At 37.2% G+C, this 12,164-nt stretch overlaps 5 protein-coding genes across 5 annotated transcripts; 1 reads left to right on the top strand and 4 right to left on the bottom strand. All coding sequences in view use genetic code 12, as the record gives it.

Moving 5' to 3' along the window:
* Positions 1-2,074: 2,074 nt before the first annotated feature.
* CORT_0F01420 (Cta7 protein) lies at positions 2,075-4,750 on the bottom strand (the record flags this gene model as incomplete). Its single annotated transcript, XM_003870449.1, has 1 exon — positions 2,075-4,750. One exon carries the CDS (start codon positions 4,748-4,750, stop codon positions 2,075-2,077), a length of 2,676 nt encoding a protein of 891 aa, XP_003870498.1.
* Positions 4,751-4,978: 228 nt separating this feature from the next.
* On the bottom strand, positions 4,979-6,100 carry CORT_0F01410 (hypothetical protein; the record flags this gene model as incomplete). The annotated part of the gene is made up of 1 exon (XM_003870448.1): positions 4,979-6,100. One exon carries the CDS (start codon positions 6,098-6,100, stop codon positions 4,979-4,981), a length of 1,122 nt encoding a protein of 373 aa, XP_003870497.1.
* A 544-nt stretch (positions 6,101-6,644) lies between these two features.
* Positions 6,645-7,559, bottom strand: CORT_0F01400 (hypothetical protein; the record flags this gene model as incomplete). The annotated part of the gene is made up of 1 exon (XM_003870447.1): positions 6,645-7,559. One exon carries the CDS (start codon positions 7,557-7,559, stop codon positions 6,645-6,647), a length of 915 nt encoding a protein of 304 aa, XP_003870496.1.
* Positions 7,560-7,866: 307 nt separating this feature from the next.
* Positions 7,867-8,973, bottom strand: CORT_0F01390 (Bur2 protein; the record flags this gene model as incomplete). The annotated part of the gene is made up of 1 exon (XM_003870446.1): positions 7,867-8,973. The coding sequence occupies one exon, from the start codon at positions 8,971-8,973 to the stop codon at positions 7,867-7,869; it is 1,107 nt and encodes a 368-aa protein (XP_003870495.1).
* A 634-nt stretch (positions 8,974-9,607) lies between these two features.
* On the top strand, positions 9,608-10,618 carry CORT_0F01380 (hypothetical protein; the record flags this gene model as incomplete). The annotated part of the gene is made up of 1 exon (XM_003870445.1): positions 9,608-10,618. The coding sequence occupies one exon, from the start codon at positions 9,608-9,610 to the stop codon at positions 10,616-10,618; it is 1,011 nt and encodes a 336-aa protein (XP_003870494.1).
* Between the last annotated feature and the right edge of the window lie 1,546 nt (positions 10,619-12,164).

The raw sequence follows: 12,164 nt of genomic DNA, 5'->3' as shown, positions 1-12,164 counted from the left end.
AACAAAAGTAATACCACAACTGTTGTCCATTTTGTCTTTACGTGGGGACACACAAACATAAAACCATCAAAGAACAATAAGAACAACCAGCTTTAATTTCTTTTCTTATTTTTCTTGTTATTGTGCCCCGTACATTTCGGTGATTATGCACCCGATGCAGTTCTTCGTATCAAGCCCCCACCAAAAAAAGAAGATACACCGGTCTAAATCTTAGCACATGTCGTCCGAGGCTACGTCATCGTAAGAAAAAGGGACCGGGGACCCAGAACCATTAATTCAACGGTTTTGTTTAAATTATTAGTGATGTAAGCCATGTTTGGTTTCACATGACCATATACTTTTGTTTCAGATTCCTTAATACTTAAATGTCAAATGTATACCGTGAATTTGGGCTCGCCGAAAAGGAGTAGATTCCTTGGTGCACAACAAAATCCGTGGTTCTACCAAACAGTAACACCTCAGATGCCTATAATCTCTATTGCTAGGGTTATCCCACTATGTCCCCGCCACATAATACCAGACGATGATACTACCAAATAAGGAATACATAAAAGCGCTCATAGAATTCTTAGAGATCATGTATCTTTAACACAACAAAATCGAAAAAGCTTTTCCGACCTGAATGCATATTAGCACATCCTGCATATACGCATAATTGTGTCTCGGAAAAACTTTTTACTGCTAAATGCATAAATGAAAAACGTTTTCAATCAACCATTTATACTCGTATCAGTAAAGGGATAGATTACAGATATTGAATTTCTTTTGTGTAAATCGTAAATCGTATATCGTTTAATCTATCTCCAAGAAAAACAGCAGCTCAAATTGTAAAAAATGCTTCCAATTTAGTTCATATGTACGTTGGCTATATTGATTCAAAAACTCAAGTTTATAAACAAAGTTGCAATAGAAAAATAATATTACTCTTATAGATTTATACCGGCTTCATCAATATATATGATCAGTATGTATTTACCGTGGTGTTTTGTTGCAACCGGTTTTTGTGTCGCACTCTCTGAGTTTCGCAACCACATTTGTGGCAGCAAAATAGCTCAAGTTCGCCATATTTGGGCATAAACAGAGGATACAGTCAGTGTAGTATGTGGTTTATCACCACCCCGCCTAGTCTGTCCCTGTCAAGCAAGGTATTGCAGCAGTATGGAGCAAATCCATGCCATCATCCCCGCTGCCTCTGTGTGTGGCGCCATATTTAAATTCAATACTCCGTGACACTACGATATTCAAATGCATACCATGACCCGTCTTTCAAAATGATCCACCTTTTTGAACACAACACCTTCCATGATAGTGTGCTCCAAACTAGAAGGATTAGCTAATAAACCATATCTGATGAACTCTCCAATTTCGTCAAGTGGGTCACTCAAGAGCACACTCGGCTGTATTAATCTTGTCAGCTGACCCCATAAAGAAATCAGTAAAGAAATATATTGGTAACTGTCAAGACCTGCTGCTGTTATACCCATCCAGCGATCCCCTCGTCCACTTTGTACGTATGTCGAACGCAATTCTTATGTTGAAGCAGTTGCCAAAAGATGACAGCTCAGAACCACCGGCATGTCCCAGAACTCATCATAACTGAATGATACGTGAAAGATTATCTTGTACTTCTCTTCTCCTAACTTTAGATGTTTAAATCCTTTTGATATGAATGTGTAACTTCGACTCCTTGTAGTTGTGCTTGTGATTTGTTGCAACCAAAAATATAAACTCCTGAAAACAAACCAGAAAGCAAATGGACCGAATCACCTGTGCAAGCTATCGTAGTATTATACCCATCAAACAAATTCTCTCCGGTGAATACTAGACTGGTGATGGAAATTATAATGATGTATTTTCGGATGTGGTGATTGTGTTGTTAAAAAGTGATATGCAAGTGAGAATTGAATAACATTTAGGTGGCATTTTTCATACACACATTTCATGTCACTACACCCTAAAAAGTGTTGGTAAATCTCTCATTTTATGTTTATACACGAAAAGAGTCAGCTCATTCAAGCAAATTATATCATTATTTACATTATGTAGCCGCAACTACAAACTCTAATTCTAGTTATTAAAAATCATAGGTAAAATCAACCCATTGATCAAACCATTGTAAGTTACCCAACATTTGATCAATCTCAGTTGATGGATAAGGATCAACAGCAGCACCACCTTCATGATTATCTGAAGATGGAGTAAATGAATTAACATACGACCCTTCATCTGGTCCTTCTCGAGGTGTCTGGTTTTCGGTACTCGATCCTGGTAAAACAGGCGATATGGTACCTGTTCTTTGCATTTCTTGCTGTTGCAATATGTGATGAGGTACATTTGAACCATTTTCATTTCGATACAATTGCTGTTCAAACACCTTGTTAAACTCATTACTCTTTGGATTTGGAGATTGCTTGCGAGAATCATTTGATGAGAAGTTAGCAGTAGCACCAGTGTCCTTGGTTCCACTAATAGCGCTATCATTGAATCCCAATTGTGAAAAGTATTGTTTATTAACATCAGATGAACCATGATCAACCCCAATATTATTCAATGCATTCATATCCTCTTGTAACCTCAATGTGAGAATCTTGTTTGCCATTTTCAAGGCCCAAGTACATTCGCGAACCATTTTGAATCGTTCTCGAAATACCAATTTATTTTGTTTGTTTCTAATGGGTGATTTTTTTAAAATTGTAAACAACTTGATAGTATTTTTCAAGAGATCCCTTGATTGCAGAATGAAAACTCCGCCGTTGATTAAACAAAGAGCATTGACACCAATATTGAACAACAAGAGTAGTACTGAATACCATGGAGTATAAAGCAATCCCGCCTTGTTTACCTTGTCCAAAACTTCAATAACACCATGACACGCATCTAGAACCATTTCCACTTTTAATCCATTACTCACAATTCGTCTGCCAATGTAGTTGAAAAGAACTTTACCATGAACACATAGTACCAAATCATAATAGTGTAACTTCACTTGCGCTTTGATTAATGAACTGACTTCACTCTCTGAAGTTGAACTAAGATGTTTATTGAATAACAAATCATTCCTGAACCCAACCTCATTGAACCATTGGTGCAACTTGACCAATTCCGCATTAATTTGTTGATACTTGATCAAATGAGGATTATCGGTGGGTGCCGTATGAACAAAGTTTGAAATCCTAGCAATGTGCAACAACGCCAATGCCGGTAAAGTCAACCAATCATCCTTGACCGTTTCTTGTTGGAAATCAAATCCAGGAAATCCACGACCAAAATCTTCTTCTCTGATTCCACAATATCGACCAGTTTGTAAACCAAACACACGATCAAAGGTGAATACACACCAAAAGATTCGTTTAGCTTTCAATCGTTCATAACCAGTGCAAGATAAGATGTTGTAGTTTTCTTCGCTGAATCCTAATCCCATTGATTTCGTCATTGTGATAGCTTGGCCCAATGCATGTGACGATGATGTTTGTCTATGAGCAACTCTTAAATACAATGCAATCAAAAGCCAACTCTGTATTAATTCAAATGATTCCCATTCGAAACTCAATATCGAAACAATTTTGTACCCGTATTTGAAAAGCTTTTCTTCCAATTTCAACATTTCCAAGTCGGGGCTTTTGGGTTTTTGGAATTCGCTAAATCGAATAGCCAATGCAAATATGAGGTACAATATTGCTGAATATAGTTTAGTTTGATTTGACTTGGAATCATGTTTGTGTTCACCCGTAATGGCTTCCTCCTTCATAAGCTTATCATAAGCTTCGTATTGTTCACGAAAAACAGTCTCATGGATGATAGCAAACAACGGGTTAACCTCTTTAAAGAAATAGTCAATCAAGTATCGTTCATCAAACTCAATGTCGAGTTGAGGTAATGGAGGTAGATTTTCAGGTGTAAGGTAATTGACTCCTGACATGTTCCACCCAAAATATTGCATACGAGGGATGGTTACTTTTTCTTTCAGCTCCTCTGACAAATTTGAATACATCGATTTGCACAATTCAACAATAAGTAAGTTCTGATGACGGCGAGAAAATCTCCATTTTGAACTAGTTGTGTATAATGTCTCAATAACACCCTCACTTTCCGGTTCTTGGAATCGAGGTTGTCTAAAGTCCTCCATCGTGTTTCTCGACAACAAATTCTCAAGATATTGGACCCTATTTTCCAAATGCGCTATATACTCCTTATCATTAGATTTGTCGACAACAGGCAATCCAAATGGTTCTGAATTGAGGGTGCTAAATTTACGCCTTTTGTTTGAATCTGTACCTTGAAGTTGATACCCATTTGGTTTGTTCTGTGTGTTCCCACCGGCAGGGTTTGAAAAAGTACATTCCTTTTTTTGTCGTACACAAGTTGAACATGGGTCTGAACCCGAACACTTAATTTTGTGAGTCCTGCATCGATCGCAGGCTTTGCTCACTCGCAAACGAGGCCTGGATTCAGCGGTGTGTTGGGTTTGTGATTGGACTGCTGGTTGCAATGGTTGTGCAATAGGGTTTGGTGAACCTGAATATGTCAGGTCCAGAGACAGTTGTGGCGGCGGGTGTTGCTGTTGATGTTTCTGCTGATGTTGCTGCTGCTGTGATTGACGATAGGAGTATACTGGTGGTAACTGCACTGCACCGTAAGGTGAAAAGCCGGTATTCGGAGGAGACATTGTTGAGTTCGGGTTTCGAGAATCACGAAGATTTATGCGAGGTAGATCAGGATTGTGATTGTTATCGGGCATGTTATCGGGCATGTTTTGGAGCGTAAAATAAATCAATGGATCGGATAGCTTTCCCAAGATGAGATTCAATGATGTAATTGCAAGACCCTCTGCTTATGGAAGTGTTACGGAGGTAGGGAAAAAACAAAATTTACACCGGATCGAGTCTGTGGTCGCTACCAACAAATACGGCAATACCAATCCAAAATCAATTTTACGACACACTTTGTAATGGTATATGGAGTAGAAACTATATATATTCTATACTTTATTCTTAAAATTAAAAACAACCTTGTTGACCTTGTGCTCATCAAACAATTTAAAAGCTTCTTTGGCATTGTCAATTGATGTCTTGTGATCAATGAAATCAGTCAATTTATCCTTCATTTTTTCAAAGATCTCCAAAGCTTCGGGAAACAATGCATATGCATGACATCTTCCACATGAAAGATTAAGATTTTTCAAGTATGCTTGCAATGCATCAAAGGGGAATGGTCCATGGCCCATACCCAATGCTGAAATGAAACCATTACCACGTACAGCATCGAATGCCGACTTCATCGATGATTCAGCACCCACTACCTCCAATACTGCATCAAATCCAACCCCATTCAAATCATTGGAGACAAAGTTTGCCACCCCATTCTCTTCTTCTTGAAAATTAATTGTCTTATGAGCCCCAATTTTTTTAGCGGCTTCTAAACGTGAAGGGATACTGTCAACAACGACAATCTTTTCAAATCCAAAGTGTTTCAATAGATGCAATGCACATAGTCCGACAGGTCCAGCGCCAATTTGTAAAATTGAGATGTCTTTGACCTCTTGAGCCTTGTAACCTCGAGCAGGTTGAATTTTGAAAAAGTCGACAATCTTTTTGACCCCGAAGTAACCCGTAACAAAGATATCAGCCATAAGCAAATAAACCGAGTCATCAATGTCGTCTTCTTTTGCACTTTCTGGTTTCTTGATAAGCACATTGTCAGCGTACGGAATACGAACATACTCGGCCTGTCCACCGTCCAATCCCGGTTTTCCAAATGTATTAGTCTTGGCACATTGGCCAGTTAAACCGTGCTTACAATAAAAACATTCACCACATTGAATCGAAAAACAACTCAATATATCATCACCTGGTTTGAATTTGGATACATCTTGACCTACTTCGACAACAGTTCCAGTAAATTCGTGCCCAACAACAGTACCTGGTTTGCCCTTTACGTGACCCCTATAAGTATGCATATCTGATCCACATAATCCAGCATACTCAACTTTGACAATTGCATCAGTAGGGAGCTCAATTTTGGGAACTGGCCTTTGTTCTACTTGGACATCGAAAGGTCCACGAAAGACTACTGCTTTCATTACGGTAGGGAGTTGAGACATTTTTCGTGTGGTTTCTCGGTGGTAGATTGGGGTAGGTGGCTTTGAGAATGATAAGTGGGACTGGCGTATCGTTATATATTGCTAGAACATACCAAGAAGGTTGCTGGTTTATTTTTTTCAGGTGGGAAAATGTGGGGATCGGAACTTAGCGGATATAAAACTGAAATTGAAATGTGCAACAATAGTAATGATAAATCCGCGATCCAGTGCAACTTAGTGTTGACATCATGAGGTATATACATTACATAAGAGATGCAAGCCTTGAAAATGACTCAAGTTATATGAGGAGCTGGTACGGGTGTTCTAAATTTCTCCTATTGATGGCATTCTTGCCCTCACGTGTAAGCGCATCTCGTTTTCAAAGCGCGTTTTCCTAATTTGGCTAGTTTTGGCCAGGTTTGGCAGCCGGAGTTGCAAATGAACAACTTGTCGTTTACGAATGTCACACTACGGGACTCTGGTACAAACAACCTACCACATAACAGTTTCAATGATTTCAAAAGGTTCTTGGCTCTACATATTTACCCTCTCCCCCTAGTAACATCTACGCTATATAATCAACAAAAGTAGATCCAATAACCAGACCCAAGTTCTTGAAAATCTTAGCATACCCAGCAATCCTCCTCATGATATTATACAGTAGGAAAAACAATATATTGAGACAAATGAAATTGCCTATTATTGCATATAGCAAATATATCGTCACTGTAATGAATCGGATTGTATTTGTAGAAAACTGTGGGCATGATTGACTAATGGCGTCAGACATCCTGTAAATCAATGAGTTTGTAATTAGGTCACAGTTGGAAGGGCCGTTTTTTATTGTGATGCACGATGTTCTCAACAATGAAGCTCGATAGTTTTTGAAGATTAGCCATAAATGTTGCAAAGCCAGTGCATTTTGATATTCCTCTGAATTCAAATAATAAAACATATCGTAATCGTGGGTGACGAGCATCACATTATCATGTAGTATATTTGGTGAATCCTGGAAAATATAAGTAAACAAATCCTTAATGAAATTGGTACTGAATGTAATGATGTTGGAAAAGACGAAAATCATATTGGTGACATTGTGCAAGTATGTTTGCAATACGAATAGGAAAATCAAACTTCTGAACCCAGTTTGAATCATTTTGACAAAACAGAATGCACCATAGCTAATAGCTCGTTGGAAATTGGTAAATGTAACTTGTTGCCAAATTCGATCAAAGCGTAACACAACAAGAGGAAAATATGTCCAATACCAGGTTATTTCATAAAATCGTCTAATAGTTCGACGACGACTCGATGATGAGTTTGATGAATTTTGTCTAACTAGATCAGCCATTTCATCAAGTGTTCGTTGTTGTTCGTGTTCTGATAAGTTGTTGAAATTGTTATGGAGAGTGTGGTTCCGATGAAATATTTCCATCATTGCTGTGTCCAACTCTTCAAATATATCTTGATTTGGATCCATAATGGAGTCTGTGGAGTTGTGGGATACACTTCAGTGTTGATAGTGTTTATTAAGTGGATGCTTTTGTAATGAATATGTAATGCTAATAGCTTGGTCTGCTTTCTTCCAATGTAATTTGACGTAATTTACGACTCTTTATCTAGTCACGTGTTTTCAGAGAAAAGAAATTTAAAAGCCGCCAATTGAAACGGAAGAACGCCAGAGATGTCTAATGTGGAGGCTTCCAATGTGGCTCCGGCATCTGTTGAGTCTGTACATACAAATGAAAAAAGATCATTGCTTAAGTTGTATACGAATTGCTATACAATCATTTTCCTCGAGCGACATCTTCAAAATAATGTGATTTAATCGGCAACAATCGTTTAGCAGCTGCTTTATTACTAATCACATGCGAATCTCCCTGTGAACAATGCAACAATTTTTTTATAAATTGAAAACAATGTAGAGCCACATCCACATCAACTCCAATAATCAGTGGTAGGAAATTTTCCGGTATTTGTAAATCTTTATCAAATCTTGATTTACCTTCAACAATGGTGATTACAAAACATGTGGCGAAAATTTCCTTCATGTCGTAACATAGTATGATCGGTAAACTTGATAATAATTCGATTAGTGTTGTTGTCATTTTTAAGATATCTTTCCTCTTGTTGTATAATAAATGACCCATACCTAGATGCATCTTGTTTGAAATTTTAAATTGGAGTAAATAAGGTGATGTGAAATTTAAATTGAATTGAAGTTTACGAAGAATCAACTCCTCACGATATAATAACTGATCTCTCCATTTCCAATAATATTCATTTTGTTCATCAATAGGAGGAGGAGGTAGTTTAACATTGTCTTTAATCACTGGAGGATGTGGGTTCTTGACATTACATGCGTACAAGCTGACTTTATCCGGTTGGCGATAATTATCATTCAATTTGCAAGCAATGGTTAATGCAGCTGAAGTAACATAATACTTCGAAGATGAAAGTGGAAGTCGCATGTAATATCGATGTAAATAGACTGTAGTTGCAAGTAATGTTGGACCATCAACTTTTAGTTTCGTGCCTAGTCGTATAACAAACTCATGCATTGATTCTTTTATCCGAAGTTCTTGTGGTAATGTAATTCTTGATTGTATTCGACTAGGTGTGCGATTTAGTACTTGTGATTCTGGGAAAATCCATATACTCTTGGATTGAGAATGTATTTGGTTTGCATTGCTATTATGGCTACTGCTGCTGTTACTAGTGTTATTGTGTTTGTGTTTGTTGTTGTTGGTGGTGGTGGTGGTGCTAGCTGTGGTTGTAGGGCCCGTTGCTGTCGATATAGTGTGCGATGAAGCAACAGTAGCAACAGACTCCCTGGACTTTGGAGTGTCATCCTCTCCTATGGTCGGAGGCAAAGCAATATCATTTTGAATCATTATCTATACTTGTTATTCACTGTATTGGAGTTGTTATTAGTATACTATTTGATGATTCATTGGACACTTGCCCAAAACATCAAAAACTCAAAACTCAAAACTCAAAACTCTTATTTTTGATATTTGGGTGTAATTTTTTCTTTCATTCTTTCGTTGTGGCAGTTCCCGAAATGGTAGCATTGACTCTGACTATTGGGATTACATGTATGCTATACTTTTTTAATGTAAAAGCAAGAATGTTGATATGGGTTTGCGGAGGCTTGAATAGTTGCTACGTTGGTGCCAGCGTATTTAATGTTTAAGCTATATGCACGTGAAACGGCGGTAAAGAATATGAACGTTGATATAAAACTTCTTACATTTCTTCGGTCAAGATTAAAAGATATACTCCCACTGTACCAAGTTTTCTAATCAGGCATCTCTTCTAACTCTCCCCCACTTTATAGTGTTTCCTCTTTGGCAATACTCCTTCTGGTCACTGTTAAGTTGCAAAACAATATCTCTTCAGTAGCTGCATCCTGTATATAACAATGCTCAGTAAGAGAAAAAAAAATTTCAAGACATTGGAAAATTTTTACCCAAGAAGATAGAATCAAACCGTCAGAGTTAGCCTTATCTTAGCATAACTTAAAATATGGCTACCGAAACTAGTAACTCGTTCATGCATTTGGTAAGACCAAATGTGCTAGCACCAGCAGCTGGGTCAGCAAATGGACCCGCCAAAGTCAAGATTCACGCGTCTGCATTACTTACCATTTTGGAAATTGTTGCTAAGCAAGTATTAAACAAGAGAATAATTGGTACTTTGTTAGGTATAAGATCCGATAATGGGTTAGAAGTGGAGATAAGAGATGCTTTCATGGTTCCATGTGATGAAACTGGCGATTCCATTGCCATTGAAGATCAAGCTCATAAATCTTTGTTTCATTTATACAAGAAATCTCATCCCAAGGAATCTGTATTGGGGTGGTTTGGTAGTATGAATGAGATTGATGATACTACTTCATTAATCCATGATTTTTATTCCAAGGGGGTTGATCGTGCATTTCCATATCCAGCAATTTATTTAAATGTGGAATATATTAATGAACAAGGACAGATAACAAGTCCTAAAATAATAACGTATATTGGCGCTGCAGTTGGAAAATCGTCAGCTGCTGCCAAGGCCAGTGTTCAAGTTGGATGGAACAAGCCTGCCAATGTCAATAATTCATATATTTTCACTCCCATTCCTAATGAAGTAGTTGATGGAACAAATACTGAAAAACTCGCCTATAAATCATTACAAAAGTCAACAATTGACAACAACACCAACATTTCATCAATAATCGATGGCAAGCATCCATTTTTCGCTCAAAATTTGCAACAGGTGCAATCAAATGTAGCCAATTTAATCAAATACATCGATGCAAATGCTTCTACTACCAGTAGTCAATCAGATGAAAATCTTGATTTATTGAGGAAATTGAGTAATACGTTGTTGACTAAACCACCAATTTTGACTGATGTTGAAGAATTGAATAAATTGTTTGACAATTTCAACCAAGACGTTATTATGATTGAATATTTGACCAAAGCAGTCAAAGATCAAATCGAATTGAGTGCTAGATTAACTGCTAGTTCGGAAGCCGATAAAAGAAACTAAGGAGAAAGAAGTAGTGGGATGTGTGAACAACTCAAAAGGGGGGTCGACTTGTAAGGATTTATTTGGAGTCTGATCGGGGTTTTGTTTTGTTTGGGGAGACCAATCGGAGCATAAATCAACAGTTATTGTTACCTCTTTTCTAGTTTTATAGAGTTTCGGTATGCGTAAAATTAGATCCACATTTTGGAGACATACCATACGAAAGATCAAATGTATACTTTAGTTAAATGAAAAAACCTGCTTTGGTAATGTCTGGTAATGTCTGGTAACGTCTTGTGACTGTAAAACACAATACATATATCAAGTTTTCCAAATACAATAACGATATTAGAGTAGGTTGATGTTTTCGACCAAAGCTTTCTATTTGTCCTTCTGCTTGTCTTTGTATAAGACACTACTCATGTCAACTACATTCTACATAAGTAAGTAGTACGAATGAGGGGGAAAAAGGAGAGTGTTTGATGTGAAGAAGATATTTGCGAGAAATTTGATGCAACATTTGTCTAAACTTTAGTTTTGATTCTACAATAAAACAACAACCTCTCCACCTTAGAACACTCTATTTGAACCAATAACTGATATATCTTAATATAGAGTGTAGTCGTGTGCAACCTCCATTGGCTCAATCTCGTATTTCGAGTGAGATATGTGAGTTGAGGGGAGGCGGGGAGAGAGATATACTTTTTGTAACTCTGTTTGTCTGTTTGTATCGATTGAGTAAAGTGGTGTGAGTTGAGAAAAAAAAAACTGTGGATGTGAATATTCCAATTACACAAAGGAGACGGTAAATGCAATGGAATAAAAAGATAAGAATAAAAGGAGGAGGGATGGACCAAAGGACTATACATATGTGTTGTATATATATATATATATGAAGAAAAGTGATTAGTATAGCCCAAATGTGTGTGTCTATCTCCTGTTAGACTACTCTAATGGTCTTTAAACAGTTGATGAGACATCGGTGTAAGCTCTATTCAGCTTGTACATGAGTACAGGTGTATATGTGTATATGTGTATATGTGCTACATGTATAAACTCCAATCAACTCAAATGCGAGAGGAAAAAATTGTAAAATTTTGAGATGAGTTTGAGTTTTAATTTTTTGCTTTTACGACATTGAAGAAAAAAAGGGGGGGGAAGGGAAACTAAATCAAAGAAATGAGTACATATGTATATGTATATGTATATGTATATGTATATGTATATGTGTATATGTACTCGTTAGTTGTGTAGAAGAAGTAGGCATAATTGTGTAATCGAATAGCGGCAGTAAGCAAGTTGGTTGATAGACCATATATGTATACTGACTAACCTACTCAGACAGTGTATGTACTTCGCACAGTCTCTATTGTGTTTGTATGTGAGGTATTTTTCTTTTGTAAGAGAAAAAAATGAGAAGAGAAATAAAATTTCATATTAGCTTACTACACTACAAAACCCATCTTTAAAAGCAACAACACAGCTTCTCTGTATCCTATCTTGATAGAGGTATATTACTACACTTAAGAAGCTATCCTATTATCACTTGTCAAAAAAGGGTGAGTTT

The sequence above is a fragment of the Candida orthopsilosis genome (genome assembly GCF_000315875.1).
Source record: "Candida orthopsilosis Co 90-125, chromosome 6 draft sequence".
NCBI classification, from domain to species: domain Eukaryota; kingdom Fungi; phylum Ascomycota; class Pichiomycetes; order Serinales; family Debaryomycetaceae; genus Lodderomyces; species Lodderomyces orthopsilosis.
Note: the sequence above shows the minus strand (reverse complement) of the source record. Positions and strands in the feature narration are given on the sequence as shown.